We start from the raw sequence: 17,574 nt of genomic DNA, 5'->3' as shown, positions 1-17,574 counted from the left end.
ATAATTTTCTCAAAAGCTATCTACAGAACATGTAGTAACTGCCTGTTTTTAACAATGAAGTACTAACTTATAAGCTTCTCGTGTTTCCTAGGAACAGATTTTAAGTGTGAAGGGAAGCTGCCTGTCCCTCTAGTTTCTCCCTTCTGCTCCCAGCAACACCATCTCTGTGCACAAACTGAAGCCTCAAGTCCCAGCATGCTCCAATCCCTTACAGACTGCACCTTCTCTATTAAAAACATTAATAAAACAGAGGTTAAAACACACATAAGATACAACTTCTGGTAATAACTGTTCCAAACACAGAAAGCATCTAAAGATGACTTAGCAGGAGCCTGTTTTCAGCAGTCTGATTCCACTGCAAGAAGAGCTGATGAGGTTTATCATGGTAAGCATGAATGGCTGAACTGAGGAGAAGTAAAGGTGATATCAATTTAAAGAGACCTTGCTTGAGAGCTACTGCCCCTCAAAAGGAACTTGAGGATACCATGGGAATGAGAAAACCCTGTATTTTTGAATGAGAATAACGAATCTGAATCATTACTCAACTCTACAGCTCTGGGCTCTTGGAGGAGGGAACCACACAGCAACCTTGGGGGAACTGGAAAGCATTCATTCAGAAGAACATAATCTAGAACCTGCCCACTGATATGTTACTGAAAAAACACTGTAGTACACGAGCAGCTGTCCAAGATTTCAAACCTCTCACTGACATTTCATAAGATGACATTTAACTTACATCAAAGGACTAATCAAAGAGTTGCCTGCATTCACTTGAAGAAGAGAAGCGAGAGCATTAAAAAGTTGTCCTAACAAAACATGATGTTATTGCATAAGTGTTATCCCAATAACGTGATCAGCTTTATAAAACAGCATGGAAGTACACAGATAGGTGGCAAGCAGTCTGAATTCAGTGTGAAGAGATAAAGGCTATGACTACAAGCCAGAGTGAAATGGCAGCACAGTAATTTGCACAGCAAGAGAATATATTGAATGAAAGCTTAAATTTATTGAAATCTATTGTATTAATTTAGATGCAATATGGTTTGTGACAAGCACAATAGAGAAGCATGGTGTAATGATTAATTTCCAGCCATCCAGACTCCCATTCTATTACCAACAGAACTACCTCAGCTAATCATCCTTTTCCTGGACACAAGTATGTATCAGTGATTTCACACTGCTCCGAAATCGTCCTGTTCAAATCTCCATAGCCCACAAACTCCTGAACTATAAAAAAATCCAAACTCTGAGGAAGGAAGCTATTCTCTCTCACCTTTCATCTGGCAGATAGCACAAAAATACCCGCGCTCTCCCCTCTCCTGGCCTTCCCTTACACATGCAGCACAACCACGAGCTGTGGTTTGCCCACCCTTGGGCAAGTATCTAGCCCTCTGGTAAATTAGCTAAACAGCAGGAGCTTCTCACAGCCTCACCTAGCAAGCAACATACACAGCTACAGCCCCATGTACATGCAGCCAACACTAACTGGGTACTTGGAACAGGAAGATTTCCAGACTATGATCACCTACTTAATTCCTCCCCATGCTGTGAATGCTTTCTGATAGAAAGCAAACTTGCATAAATTATTCACCTTAACATCCAGAGACAGACAGCAAGCAAGCAGAGAGGTTTTTAAAAAAGCAAAAAACCCTCATATTTAAGAGCTAAGTTGCCACATAGCCTGGTCTTAAAAAATAAAATAAAGAAAAAATTCTGCATGAACCCTAACAGCTTAGAAAATCGAAAATGTTTACCTAAGTGTAAACAAAGTACACGTGAGTCAGACACTCACACAGCACATGCTATTGAACAGACATAAGCCAAAGAACTGGAAAAAAATAATAATAATCAGACAGAACTGTGTGAGACACGGAACTACTACAAACACACGTCGTGTGAAAAAAGGTGAGATTGAAATGGCTAACCTGACTGGTTAGGGGAGTGGCTCACCAAGTCCCGAATGGGAGGCATGCCTACAAAAAAAAATAAAGCAAGAAAATTACAGAAGCACTGCTTAAGTAACTCAGAGCTTTGAGATCCTAAAGCACTTTTAACTTTTAAACCACCTATTAGCATCCCTCTTCAGGAGAGATTTCTCTTGAGAGTGCTCTCTCTCGGTCTATCACTTGTCTCACCATAGCTCAGAACACAGCACAGGGGGAGAGAGACTGATATAAAATTCAGTCCTAAATGTAGGCCAGATGAAGCAGAAATTTTGCTGGTTTTACTAAGTATTTCCACCACTAGTTAGCTTTTATACATTTGGCATTTAACTGGTTTTAATTTAAGAATTTGACCAATTCTTTCCTTAATGTGAAGATTTCATTTATATAGAATGGGGCACATTTTCAGCTGGAGATCATAACTGTTACATTTAAGGCAATGTTTCCTAAATTAAGCCAACCTTTATTTCTACTAACTGCCAGTCTCAACTGCTCACTTCTCTCACTTCTTCCCTTACTCCTACAATACACAAGGGGAAAAAAAAAAAAAAAGACAAAAAAAAGACCACACCAATGTAATTTACATGAAGAACTCTGTTTCCAAAGGCTCTGGTTGTAAATAGGCTGCACTGCTGCAAGATGTATAAGAATAAAGCAAGAATGACTCATGTCAATGAAAGAATCAAAATAACTCAGCCTGGACAAAAGCCAGAATCCTGACAGCTCTCGTGTTCTCTTATATCCCATAGTTGTAAGTAATTACTGCTAGCAAATATTTTAGGTAACTATATAAATCATTTCACAGTGGAATAAACACCTGGCTATTCTGATGTGAAACAAAGCATAAAGGTAAGCAAACATACCAAGGTGGCATTCAAGACCCTCCTCTTACATGAAGTTTATACACAGAGGGAAGTTTCAGCACTGCAATCACCTGAATTTGGTACGAAAATGTTCTGGTAAAGAGTTATTTATGTAGATTTCTTAAAATAACTGTATTGGTACAATAAGTCTGTATCTCTTTCCAAAGGAGCACATGGCACTGCAGATGATCGTACACACTAAATACAGACAAAGGGGTATTTTTTTGCCTGTTTATTTAAGGAAGCATGTAAATATAGCTGTACATGTGTTGCCTGGCTTTTACAAATCACCTACCCAAAGTTAGAATCACAGCTAAACTCAAAAGTTGTTACTCCAGGGTGTACTGGAGAAGGATTGGTTGGAGTCTAGAAGACAAACTGTGGAAGGTGAATAAGACCAAGGCTTTCAGTCCCAAAAGAATTAAGGTACTCCTGCACGATGCTGGACTATCATCGCCGCTACGTTACTTTACAAATCAATTCATTAGTCTACATTCTGAAACCATTACAAAAACCCAGCACTGAAAAAATCATTCTCCTTTATTGTCATCTTTCCTGTACATCTCAAAGCACTCACCTTCACAACATCTCAGACAGACACTATCACTGGTTATACTGGGCAAAAGAACTTTCAAGCAGACACGCACACAGTACATACAGAAGTGAGACTTCGGCCTCCCAATGCCATTTGCCAGATTTGACAAGTCTACCTTGCACGTGCAGGAATGCCCTGAGTACTGCTCACAGTTTAAGAAGATCTGCCATCACAAAGACTGAGAGGACACTAAAGATAACACAAATCTTTTGTACAATGGGAAGGGAATTTGGCCAACGTTTCTCTCTCCCAAATGGCTCTTACACTCTTTTAGTTACTTGCAGGACACAAAGATCTACTACTATTCAAACACTGGATGGGCTTTACGGTCCCTTCCAACCCAAGCTGGTCTGTGACTCTAGGATTTTCTAAAACAATCAAAATTCAGGTTAACGAAGAAAGAGAAACTCTGACCTAACAACAAAAGCAATTTGGATATTCTAGGATGTCATATCCCATTCATTTCTAAATCTGGAAAACAAAAGTCTGAGATACTACTCAGAATTGGAAGTTGAAAGATCCTTCTTCCTGAGATATGTGTATCAAAACTGAATGTACTTCTTTGTACCATCATCATACTTGAATCAACTATTAGGATAAAGAATGGAAATTCAGAACATACAGGAGTGGTCACCTTGGCTTCAACATCTGTTAAAAAACTGGTATGCATTTGCTGTACACCACCAGCAACAACATATAGCAAATGCCTTTCATTTTAGGCAATCTTGCACAAAGATGGCTGAAATTATTCTGTGATGTTTAATATTAATCTACAACATTGGAGAATCTCTCATTATGCCACAGCTTACACCTGAAGTAATATTAGAACAAATAGCTCGTCAGTAATCCCATTTCAAGTATCCAGCTCTAATGAAAGAAAACCAAGGCACCTGCCCCTCACCTGGCTGTTTTTTGCTGCTGTTCGGCACTTCTCCGTTGGTCACCGGCTGTTTGGTTGTGACAGTGCTGCCTCCTGACTGGCCGTTTAATACTTTAGGAGTAGATCCCAGGTTTGCAGCTATAACTGGTAACTGCTGACCTCGTTTCAGAAGCTGTTTCTGTTCCTGGTGTCGAAATCGCGGTGGTACTTCACGAGGAGGGTATCGAGGCAAGGTTTGCTGCTGCTGATTGTTGGCTGTGGCCCGCTTGGCATTATTATTAGTGCTGGTTGCTGTGGAAGTGCCGTTAGAGGTGACAGGCTGAGGCTGGCTTACACTTGTCTTGGTTTGTTCTGGCACTACCCCCACCCCCAAAAAAAAGAAAGTTAGACAAAGTTATTCATCAGAACAGTAACTTAAAATAACTCAACACTAAGTAGATACGCTTCGATACGTTTAGATATCATGCAATGGCAATTATTTTTTTCCTGATTATAATTTTAATTCACTCCTCATTAAAAGCTCTACTATCCCATAGTCACACAGCTTTAACAGCACAGATCTGGATGTAGGAATGCCTCGCTATCCCTTCTAGCAAAGGTAAAACACGCTACTACTAAGAAACCTACACTCTTTTTCTGACAAATAACAGAATCAGAGAATCCTTAGAGTTGGAAGGGACCTCTGAAGGGCTGCGTAGTCCAACTTCCCTGCAATCAACAGGGACACCACAGTTAAATCAGGTTGCCCAGGGCCTGACCCAGCCTCACCTTGAAAGTCTCCAGGGATGGGGAACCAACCACACCTCTGGGCAGCCTGTTCCAGCACCTCACCACCCTCAGTGTAAAAGATGTTTTGCTTATATCCAACCTAAATCTACCCACTTTGTGCTCGAAGCCACTTCCCCCTTGTTCTATCACCACAGACCTTGCTAAAGGTTCTGTCCCCTTATTTCCTGTAGCTCCCCCTTCAGATACTGAAAAGGGGCTACATCTGTTCATTCTGACAATTAAACCTTATGTTAAAACATTCAAATACTAAAAATAGAACTCTTACTCCCATGGGAAACTTAGAAGTGTAACATATACAAAAAGTTACGATCTCACAGGAAAAGGAGACGAACAGGACACTCAGAATAAAACTTCACCTAAGACTCAGCATCTGCTTTGTGTTTTAATGAAATATTATATTTAGGCTACTATAGAAAAATGAGGATGAGCCATTGCTTCCCAGGAGACCCTTTGGCACATCCTGGGGGTGGAGCAGAGCAGCACTCAGACACTCTGACAGTGCTGACCTGCTGCTCCCTATTTCACAGCTGGCTGGAGAGGGACGGAACTACGAGGAGGAACGGCCCAGACATGAGTCAATTTAATGCACAGAGCACGTGGAATAGAAGGTATTCAAAAGCTCACAGATAAATTGGAGTTGATAAAAAATTACTAGCGCTGCATGAGATTCCATTCATTAAAGTTATTGCCTACATTCAATAAGCGGATAATTCAGATTCCCTCCTATATGCATATGAAACTCTGTGCATGACAACAAATTTAGATCGAAACTCAATTTCAGTAAAAACAAATCTTATGCAAGTGCATTTCCACTCCATGCTTCCAACAGTTCCTGTTTTAGAAGTGAGATAAATGAAAAATAACTGAGCGTATTTTGTTGTTCTATCCATTTTAGCAAATATCTCAGAATCTGTGAGCAGCCCAACACAGGAGCAGCAATCACATCTCTGTGGTCTACGTACTGCAATAAGCTTGGAAATTAAAACAGTTTCCTTCACATATGGCAGTCTGTGCAGCCAATGGCCAGAGCTCAGCTTTGTGATCTATCAGCACGCCTTCCACAACTGATTCATGCTAATTGTAGGGCTTCCTTACAGCTCACACCTGAGGCGTGCTGACAGCGCGACACAAAACAAGGGCTCCTTGCAGCAAGCAAACCATCACCACGCCAAGGCAGTCACACAGCGATGGCAATGCTGAAGGTCACACACAGCTCCTGTAGCCTTCTGCACACTGTGTGGAACATCTGTTAGCTTCACTGCCAGCCTTGGTGGAAAGTACCCCCCCAAGAAGAGATTTTGGATCCCACATACAACACTGTCAACCAAAAATTCACTTCTCTTCCATTTCCATTCATATACAATTGCTCCTCCCAGATAAAGTGAAACTATCTCCGTACGACATCATGAGACATGCAAACAGATGAAAGCAGTAAGTTTAGGGCATCGCTGCAACACAGCAATGTTAATCATGTTAATCGTTTGCTTTCCTAATTACTGCTGCTTTAAGACTAAGTGCTCACAACTAAAGATCTAATCGACCTTTAGATCTTTGAACCACTTTCAACTATAAAAGAACGCACATAACGACCAGGCTACTTTCTGCCAAGCCACCCTGAAGCTACAAAATCAACAAGGATTCCCAAACAGTTAAAGAAAATTACATCCCTCTCATATCATGCATTAATTTCCTTAAGAAATATGGTATTCTTTGTGCTTCAATCAGCAAACTACATAGAGAAATCTCACCAGCTAATACAGTTAGACTAAAATGGGTAGAGTTTATATTTGTATGTTAATTAATCAGAGGTGCTTTTTAGGTGCAATGGATTTACTTCACTTCCCCGAGCACCACAGAGTAAGTTTAAAGCTCCACAATTTATCGTGCCCAACAGTTTCTGCTTCACAACTTCCCAGGAGATCAAATAATAGATCATATTCCAGTGTGGCCACTAGAAATTCCAGCACCCCGTAATCCTTAGCATTTCTAGTTTCTTACAAACAAGTTGCTTGCTTAATTAACAGTTGTGCACAGCAGCGTTCTGTTCTGAACCACTGTAAAGCAGAACAGCAGCGTTATTAGCAGACTATCACAGCTAATTTACTTGTCAAACAACAGCCATTTTACAGAAAGGAATAACACCAAAAAAAAAATAAAAATCACAGATTCTTTATAAAGAACAAACCTGCTGAGAACGCACAGAGCAGGGGATGGCGAAGTTAAAGTTTGCAGAGAGATTCCAAAGACAGACGCTTCCAACTTGTGTTGCTTTCCCACTCTGCAGATTTCATTAGAAAATGGAGGAGAAGCATGGTGTCATTTTACTGCTACAGGAGTGCTGCCTGCCAACTCCTCCTGGAGTAGGGGCCCAGTGACTTCAACTCCCCCTCCAGTAAAAAAAAAAATGGCAGCTGTCTGAATAACTTCGGTGCAGATGGAAAACAGTTTCTCGCTCGCAACAAAATGAGCTCACAAAGATCAAATCGTCCCCTAAACCACACAAAGAGCAGCACCGAGCTGTCATTTAAACGTTGCTTCTCGCTGCTGTTTAAGCTGACCCCTTAAAAATATACTGTAACACACTCTGCCTGCACGTCATGCCCCAAAGAGTTGTCAGTGCTGGAATGCTGAAGGGCAAACAGAGGAAGTCTGGCTTTCAAGCTGACACACGTAAGATGTAGTGCTAGAATTTTCGTTGTGGAAAAATGGCCGCAGCTGTAAGCTCAGCTAGCTGATCTGGAAAATATCTCACTGTTTGCCAATTCATTAACCCCTGAAGATCCGCACAAAGGTAAGTCAGATGCCATTTATACAGGCAATTTTAGCAGCAAGCACTTACAGTTCTGTTCATTTTTTGCTATTTACACGTTTAAAAGCTAACGCAAGAGCTCTTGCAATCAGGTAAAGCAGAGTTCGGCAGACGAAAAAAACACCCCGCACCCAATGCAAACAGAAGGCTCAGTGTGCTCCAGCAATTCTGCTTCACGGGGAAGAAAAACGAATTAAGAAGTTTCCACGGTGGGAAATATGAGTCAAAGATTTCAATTCCACACCCAGCTATTTTTAAAAGCACTTTCTGTTTCAGTGGCTGATTCGAAGTTTATTCTGTTCTGCAAGAGAAGTCAGCCCTTACGGCTGCGCCTTCCACAAAGCAGAGGAATACAGGAGATTGACGGATGTGCTCAGATCCAGCTTTACTGTTTTGCAAAGCACAAAAAACATTCAGAACAACCAACCAACCACCTCCACAGCATCCACACAAACATCAGTGCTCCGCTGTTGTAAATCCTTTCACAACGCTATTCTGTATGTAATTAAAGTCTGACTCTAAAAAAAGATCCCCTAATGAAATCTCCCATTCTGCAGCAGCACCGTGTTACTGAAGTGAGCATCAAAACCAAACCCCAAACATTCTTCTTACACAGCATTTCAGCTGGTGCTCTGTGTATCACTGCTCCTGGCCAAGGCATGGTTTGCAGATGCCTGTTTCAGGAGAAATCCCAGGGAAATGGATTGATTTATCTGTCCAAAGCAGTGCTAACATCAAACACAGCAAAAATACCTATTTTGTGGCATCAGACAGAAGACCAGAGCGATTGTTGAGAATTCTATGGAGCTGTTAGAGGACTTTCATTCTTTTCTAAAACCCCTGATACAAGAGTACTTGGAGGGCACTTGTCAAGACAGGGATTTGTTCTGCTGGCTGTCACACAGAGAAACCTTCACAGCTACTCAATGCGTTTGTCCTTAACTCCTGTGAACACCATCTTCCCTCTTTTGATAAAACCAGATGTATAGAACCAGACAGGTTAGAATATCTGGGATCCACGCGAATGAAACACATCTTTAATACCAATACTACCGTGTTAAATGCTATTTACACCCAAACCATTTACATTGACACTTTCTCCACTACTTCCATTCTCAATCCCGAAAAGGAAGAAGAAAAAAATCTGCACCTCTGACTCCTTTAGCAGGTGCTCCAATACTTTGCATGCACACTGACAGCTACTGGTGCAACAATTTCTACCTCTGCTAAACAAACATTATGGAAACATCCAGGGTGTGCTTAGAAATAAAGAACAAACCCCTGTGCTCCCCACCCCCCTGGAAGTGGCTACTTTTCTGAAAGAACATAATTCTGAATTATTTAGAGATCCTACACTCTTGTATTTTATCTTCAGCTCATGCACAAAATAAATAATTTAAGACATCAACGCGATGGAAACTCGGAGACTTAATGAAACATTAATTTGCATCCTGAACACACACACAGGCAGAACAAGGAATGAGCGAGGTGCAACACAAGCAACAAATTTTGTTCCTATAGAAACTCTTGCAAAAAGTTGCATATGTGAATCCCACCGTGCCCATACTTCTTCAGGGGACTGCCAGCTTGTGCTTCTTTGACAACTCTGAATTCCCACTACACTTGCTGAAACACCCTTTTAATAACATGGTAACATTACGTTTGGAATGCTAGATTTCTATTCTGTAAACAACCCTCAATCTCCAAAGAGAAAACAAACAAACAGTTTATTTCATCCTTCATAAGAAAGGCATTTTCCCCACTGTGTAAAGACCCCCCCCCCCGGGGTGCCCTGCTCACCCCCCCAGGCCATGTTTAGCCAGTTGCTGCTGCAGGGCCATCTCTAATGCAACACCAGGACCGTCTAAGTACACAGGTCAGGTGTTCATCCAAAATGGATGTTATTATTTAAAACTAAGTATTGTATCATTTTTCTCCCTCGCTAATAATTTTTCTCCCCCAGACATGGTTAATTCAGAATACATACAAATACTACCACCATTTAGATCTGGTATATCGTCTTAGAAACTTCCAGGTAGGCACAGAGCATCCTGTACCACCATGCTGCCTCACACCACAGCAGCACTTCCAGCGTGTTCTATTTTTCAGCAAAACCTGCAGCAATGCTGAGCAGGGTTTCCAAGCTCCTGTTTCTAACATCGATCAAGTTATTAAACTAAACCCAATGTTCCCACAGAAAAGTGATTCAAGAAGCACACCGTGCAACTGCGTATGTGACTGTTATTCACTTTCCAGCTAACTTAAAAAGTGAAAATGATGTTTCCACTGCTTCTAGAAGGAACAGAGGATTTATTAAACCTCCGAACACTGAGAGCAATGGCAGCATTCCCAGCCTGCACCAAACAGCTACATTACAGCTCTTACAGTATGGATCATTTTGCCAGGAACAATCCTCCACATACAGCAATCAGAACTGGACACACCAGTCCCTTATATATCATGTTCCCAGCCTCACTAACATGTAACTTAGAAAATACATTCTGAACAGATCCATTTGGTGGGTCTAGTCAGACGAGAAGAGCAAAAAAGCAATCAAGGAGATCTTGAGGTATTACATACTTGCCTAGTGCTGAGTAAGTAATTAAGAATGGAAAACAGGAAGGTGAGAAAAATTCCAGCTTGAGGAAGAAACCATTCCCTTTTACTCTTCCACTTGTGTCAACTTTTTGACACCTCAGAGATCCCATTTTCCAACAGCTTTCAGCTAAGCCACATGATTCACCATACTTAAAAATGCAGAAATATTATATAGAGAGAAAACTCTAAAGTAACTTACCTTTGATTTTTTGTTCAATGGCCTAGAATAAGAAAGAAGAAGTGTTAGTGGTTTGCACAGGTAAGAGGAAGAGCCACGTGTACACATGCCAGCTACACAAGTAACGTTAGCTTTTGCCTTTCCTCCTTTTAAAATGCTTTAAAATTATTTAATAATCTCCATCAGAACCTTCTACTTCTCCCTAACCAACCCACGCCTATTATTCCTCACACCTAGAAAGCTGCTAAAATGTTAGAGAAGACAAATTAATTTGAAAGATAAGCATGTGAAACAGACTAAATTAAACTTACAAATTAACCTGTTTGATGTGAGTGAAAAACTGTGCCTGGAAGCCACAACCACATCTCATGCAGAATACAGCAGGGAAACAAAGAGGAACATAGAAATCTAAAGCAGGCAAAGTAAATGCCAGAGCTCTCAGTCTTTCATTTCCACAGCTCAATTTGTTGCTCCTGTGACAGTGAAAAGATAGGAAATCTACTGGAATAAAGTTTCCTGTAATAAAAATGAGGATAGAAACATCTCTTGTATGGGAACACATTTTAATGGTGGGGATTTACCTAGAAAAGCAAGTGAAACAGGCTTCAGAAAAGATCTCTCAGAAGCAGAAATCAGTTCTTCCCAGCTGAAGAGTCTTCTCAGTTATCACTTCCAAAATGCATTATATTGCTAAAGCGGAATGAGACTTAATCTGATAGGGTTACTTTGGTAACTGTACACAACCTGTCTTAACTACGGCACTGCACATATTCATGTGACACAATGAAGTCGTTTGCAGCAATATTTAGGCTCTGATTATCTGTAGTTCAAACCTTGAGAGGAAGACAGAGCATGCGCACATGAAAAAATTTATTCACTCATTTGATGTCAACCTTGGTTAGGTTTAGATATTAATACTCTTGGGGCTTACACAGAAAAGATATTCATGACACTTCACTGTCATATCCTCACTTCTCTGGAAATTAACAGTACATCAACAGAAAAACACTTCAATTTCTTAAACTGGCAAAGGCACTTGCAAAAAATTGCTGTACTGTCTAAACACAGCCTCGTGCTCCCAAGTAAGATTTATTTTAATAAAAATTATGCTGTTAGAGATTGATAAAAATAGCTACACTAAGAGGTCTGCAAAATCTCCTCTGAAGAAAATCCACTCTACTAATGGCAATGCATCACCCACTGGAATAAGGAGAGCAAAGTAAAACCAAGGGCTGCTTATATCAGTGCCTCTAAAAACGTCATCCCATTCATTTTCAGTTTGCCTGTTTACCCTTATCCTTATACCCTGACTCCAATGTCAGTGCTCCTCTTCCTCATTGTCCAAAAGGCAGCTGCAGTACCCGTGGTTGCTACATAACACAACTCTTCACTATGCTGACTTTATTTAACCAATATGTTTAACCAAAAAAAAATTACACTGAAGCCTTGGGAAGTTTCCTGTGCACTCGGATCTCCAGGATAGTTTATGCTCAACAGCTGGTTCTGAACACTTGCTTCCACACATATTTTTTATGGGTATAAAAAGGTGTATGGAATCCAAAGTTTGATGTCCTGCAAAATCTGCTCTGCATCAAGGTGCAAATAAAAGGACAGACCTTCTGCAAGCCAAGTGCCACATGTTTGTAACCACTGCTGATCTCCTACAGCATCATCTTTTAGTTCCTTTTTTTATAAGACTACAGCATGCACAAAACCAAGCATTAGCTTTCCCTTCCATTAGCTTGTACATGGTTATGCGCTTTCAAGCCTTTGCTAGCATGCCCAAGACTGATATATACTGATATATATATATATTACCAAATAGAAAGTTCTGAATTCTGAAGAGATCAAACAGAAAAAGACTATCAGATAAAATGAGCAGTTTTGGACAAACTGAAACTACTCACAAATATGAAGGAGCAGTTAAAAATTCCCCAGAACATTTGAGAGCTAATTTATTAAGTTTACCATTTAATTCTAGAATCAAGCCACGTCTGTACTAGGACTATTTAACTGTTTTTTTCTTTTAAATGGTTAACAGCTTGTTACTGCCGTTTCTCAGAGAGTTATCTTTAATCCAGATCAAGTTCAAGCTTCTCCAGAAACACAAATAACCCCCCTTACAGCATCATACAGATTCTTGCTCCATCCATAGGAACTTCTCACATTTTTTGATGTATGAAGTCCAGGTATGTAACATTTTGCTATTCTCAGCATTCATCAAGTAAACAAAGCCACATGGCTTAGGAACAGTTTAGCAGGTACTCCACCACCAGAAAAAGCAAACCCAAACTTTCAATTTCAGGCAATTTAGCTTTTAATTCTCCTAAAGGTTACATTCAAGCATGTCTTTCAAACTCATGACAATTTTAAACTTTGGGGTGCTATGAAGAACCTCTGAGAAGATTTACATTCATCAAGTAAACCAGCTGCCTCTCCACTACAGCCTTTGATTAAAAATTTCAAGAGGAAAATGAGTTATACTTTTACAACTGAGATCCAATAGTGACGATGCAGTTTTGCTGTCAGCTGCAGAAAAGATTAGGGAAGCTCTAGTTTGGAACGTGAGCAAATATCTCACCTCTTCCAAAAGCAGCCTTTAAATATGATTTAAACTTAGATTTGCTGTAAGATTAAACATACCTAATTTTCCATAGGTGCCCAGGGAACACCTCTGTTTAGGCCAAAGAACTGCCCCTGAAGAAGCTTTCAATTAGAGAACAGAATCAGGAAAGTGAGAGGTTATCTCAGAAGAATATTTAGTCTCTAAGTAACCTGTACACAAAGCCAGTTAAGACGTTCAAGATGTCAGTTACCATTATAATACTGGCAGAACACATAAAGCATAAAAAGCGAAATTAAGAGAACACTGCTGTTAAAGACCAGATCAAACAATATTTAGTATTAATGAAGCAAAATCCACCAGTGCTCTTTTTTAAAGCTCAACGTACCTTTTTTTGAGCAGCTTCCTTCTTCTTCTTGTCTTCTTTTCTCTTTTTCCTTTCTTCCATCAACTGTTCTTCCTCTTCTTGCACTAAATCCCTGAACCACACAGTTGGTAATTAACTCTCCCAAAATACAATCTGTACACAGATACATTCATTTTAGAACAATTATATCAGAGAGACCCAAAAGGAACTGAGAAATATTATCCAATTAGAAGCAAGACTCCCACAGGGACAATGTACTTTCACTGCAAATCACAAGTGACAAAACTTTTAAGGGCAGCTGCAGTGCCAAGGTACATACAAGATTTCCACCCTTCCCCCTCAAGCCCCCCAAAACTCTCCCTGTTGTGAATCAGTTCCTGAGCTCTCACAGACCATGTTTCCCACTGCCATGTGCCCTTGTTTCTGACCCAGCATGAACCAGGCCGTGGGCAGCTCCCCAGCCACATGCACTGCCTCTATCAACCCCAGGCAGGCATCTGCAGCACTCACACATCTTATACACTGTCTCTGCCAACAACCATGCAACGCATACCCATTTTGTTGCCAAAGCACTGAGCTAATTCAGCAAGCTGTGCACGTGTACAGATGCTACTGCTGACATAAAGAATGTATGAACAAGCAGGTACCAACTGAAGAGCATGGTCAGAGCAGAGCTCTCAACAGCAGTGCAATTTTAGAGCTCCTAAACTGAGTGACAAAACTTTAACTTGTAATAACAGGTTTTGCTTTCACACGTCATTAATTTTAAATGCACGTAATACAAAGTTTCAGGTGCTAAAACAGAAAGCTTTGCAGTAACACTGCTTCCCAGATTATGCTACACTCTTCAAGTCAGAACTTAAATAAAAACAGTAGAGAAAACACGGAGAGCACCAAAAGCAGGAAAGAATGAAGGCATGCAATCTATTTGTGTCAGCATGAACTAATAACAAACTGTATTTTAATGTCATGCTTGAGGAGACGCAGTGATTATTGATGAGAACAAGAAGGAAATCTACACAAAACCACAATGGGTAGAAAAGACTGGGAGTCAGCAGACAAAACAAGGACTTGGGCTAATCATGCAAAAAAGCTCACGACAAAACAAAATGCACAAAGATTAATGCATTGTTTCAGGTATCAGAATAAAAACTATTGCTCACAAAAAGAAGGATTCCAAAGTCAAGAAAACAGCAATGAAACCAAATATAAAAAGGCAAGTGGCAGCAGCTTGCACCAAATGCTTTAAGGCAGAGGAAACCTACCAATGCCTGCTTACTTCAGTGTCCAAGATTCAGACAGTAAAGAATTTGTATTTCCTAGAAAGCCTACTTGTAAGGCTACTTTCACCATGTGAGAGTTAGGAATGTTTAAAGGTGGAGGGCTTGGAAGCTTCTAGCTTGGACAAGACTAACAACAATGACCCCCTCCAAAAAAACCCACAAAAAACCAAGGCTGAAGATGTTTTGCAGCCTCTTCCTGAAGCATTCATAGGCTGCCACAAACAACCAGATATGCAGAGCCCTAATGCTCGGTCCAGCACACACCGCCCTCTCACTGAGCCAATCATGTTCTTCAAACACCTCCCTAGTTTCTAGCATACTTTGAATGGGATGTGGGAACAAACTCCACGAGTGTTGACTAAGGAAGACGACACCTCATTTACTCTATGAATAAATTTCAGAACAGAAGAAGCCCTCACTTGTAGAGTAGCATTTCACAAGCAGTCAGCCCTGTCCCATTGCTGCCTGTGCTTTGTGCCTCACCAGCTGCAGTTCCAGAAGAGCTGGGATTCCTGGCTGCTGTGCAGCTCTCGGGCAGTACAACTGAGCAGTCTCCCATGTTATTTACCACAGAAAAAGGAAAAGCTGAGAAACAACTGACGGAAGTGAACCTATGTCAAAGTGGGGATAAGCGGCCTTATCAGGCGTATATCTCCAGTGTTTAGCTCTGTACAAAAAAAGGGCTGTCTTTATATATAAAAACAATTTGCAGTTAAGCATCAAAAATCTTCCACGGATAACTAAGAGCTTAGTCATGTAACTGCAGGAAACAGTCACAGCGTGCCAATTTGCTTTAAAGCAACCCCTTGGATGCTGTGCAATTTTGGGGTAATGATTAACCCGCAGTGACATTTGTGTGTTGTGTTTGTGACACATGTTTTGTACATCCTCGCCTTGAGCCCTGGGAATGTGCAAACTGAAATCATTCGGGTTTTAGAAGAAAGCTGCAGCACTGTACGATGCAAAGTAGTATTTTCACAACAAAAAAGTGACTCGTCCTGCTACAACTAAGTCAAAATGATTACGTTTTTAGAATACAAATGTTACCGACCGACACAGTTACTTCTGGATTACTCTACCACGGTACAGCAACAACAGAATACCTAAATTATAACCAGAATACCTAAATTATAACACTAATTATTCAATTTTTATGTATTTAAATTGACTTTGCATGACAAAGCCAGCTCAGAACACACACACCATAGTTAGTATGCATCAGAGCCCTAGACAACTCAGCACGCTGCCTACCTATAGGCAGCTCCTAAAAATAGCATTACATTACCATTACATCACATCTCAGTGACTGAAAAGCAAAACTGACCCACCGTGCAGTTAATTAGCAGTAAAGCCCTTATTGCCCATCCTCTGCATTAAAAACATCCATTTTTTGAGGAAGGCACTCTTACTTAAACCTAAAATACAAAGTGAATTCCTATTAAGCTATCAGTCCAAAGCAGACTCCTAAGTTTCCACCTAAGTTTCCACCTCCAACAGCTGAAAGAGCAAGTTTCTTTTATTTCTAACACATAAATGCATGACACTGAGTGCCACAGACCCAACCCCAACACCTATTAAAACATACAACCAATAATACATTTTAATGCTACATCCCTAGAAACAGAAGTGTTACACAGTATTTCCCTTGTATCATCCTGCCCTTGAATAGCTCCCTATTCCTGTTTGGTACACAAATTTCTGGTAACAGTCTACAAACTGTCAACAGCTCCATGATACTTTGTAGGACCTCACATGAAACACAGAAATAAGACCAAAAAAAAAAAGGAAGATGACTAAATTCCCTAGCTGAACTCTTCCCTGCATCTGGGTAGGTTTATCCCGTTGATGGGGTACATGGACAGTGCCGGCAGCAGCACATCTGGCCCAGCTTGTAACTGCACCTCACTCACCTTCTCAAATGTCTGCATCACTTTTACAAGACAGAGAAGTGCCTTTGATTCTGGCTGAAATGAGTTCGAGTCTTTCAGTTCATACCTATTATCACTGAGGCTTCATTTGTTATTTGCAAACTGAAGCAATCACAATGTTCCAAATGTAAGCAGCCCAGATACTAACTTACATCAAATCATATTGTACTTATAACTTTAATTCTTCCACAAGGTTCTAATGATGTCTGATTTTAAAAGTTCCAGCTTGGCACTGTAAAATTATCTGTGCCAAAACAGAGAATACAGTTAGACGTGTTTAGCTTCTCTTCTTACACTACAGGAGAACCGCACTCTTTCTGGAAGACATAATGAGGATTCAGTGATTAATGTTTGTACAGCATGCTATCTTTGCTCTTATAATTTACAAAAGGGAAGACGTTACGCCACAATGAAATTACAATTCTTGTCACCCCACTGAGGGAATCATGGTTACAAGAAGAATTTTGACACAAATTAAGATCTAAGACTCTCCCTGCATTATTATGAATGCAGCATCTCCGAGCGAAAAGCACACAGTGCAAACACACTGCAAATGTCAATTCTGAAAGAAAACAACGTGCCATCTCACCACTAACAGCAGTTATCCAGCATTTACCAGAATCAAACTACTTCTGTAACAGAATTGCATTAATTGGGCTTTGAGATTCTTCAAGCTAACACTAGCAGCTAGAATTCATCCTTCAAATGCTTCTGAAGATGTCAGCACTGTTACAGATGCTCACACAGTGTTTGCTTGCCAAGCAGATACCTCCTGAAC

At 40.5% G+C, this 17,574-nt stretch overlaps 1 protein-coding gene across 7 annotated transcripts in view; it reads right to left on the bottom strand.

Annotated features, from left to right (window-relative positions):
* Positions 1-17,574, bottom strand: part of TNRC6A (trinucleotide repeat containing adaptor 6A) — a 57,286-nt gene that overhangs the window by 17,120 nt on the left and 22,592 nt on the right. For 6 of the 7 annotated variants that reach the window (XM_015876748.2, XM_032447647.1, XM_032447648.1 and 3 more), the window contains 4 exons: positions 13,607-13,697; positions 10,677-10,698; positions 4,303-4,638; positions 1,926-1,973 (listed from right to left, as the gene is read on the bottom strand). In XM_015876748.2, coding sequence (XP_015732234.1) covers positions 1,926-1,973; positions 4,303-4,638; positions 10,677-10,698; positions 13,607-13,666 — 466 coding nt within the window. In that variant the 5' untranslated portion in view covers positions 13,667-13,697. The remainder of the gene's footprint in view (positions 1-1,925; positions 1,974-4,302; positions 4,639-10,676; positions 10,699-13,606; positions 13,698-17,574) is intronic. The other variant, XM_032447651.1, reaches the window with a different exon arrangement.

Source organism: Coturnix japonica, chromosome 14, assembly GCF_001577835.2.
Source record: "Coturnix japonica isolate 7356 chromosome 14, Coturnix japonica 2.1, whole genome shotgun sequence".
NCBI lineage: Eukaryota > Metazoa > Chordata > Aves > Galliformes > Phasianidae > Coturnix > Coturnix japonica.
This window is presented reverse-complemented; position numbering and strand designations above follow the sequence as displayed.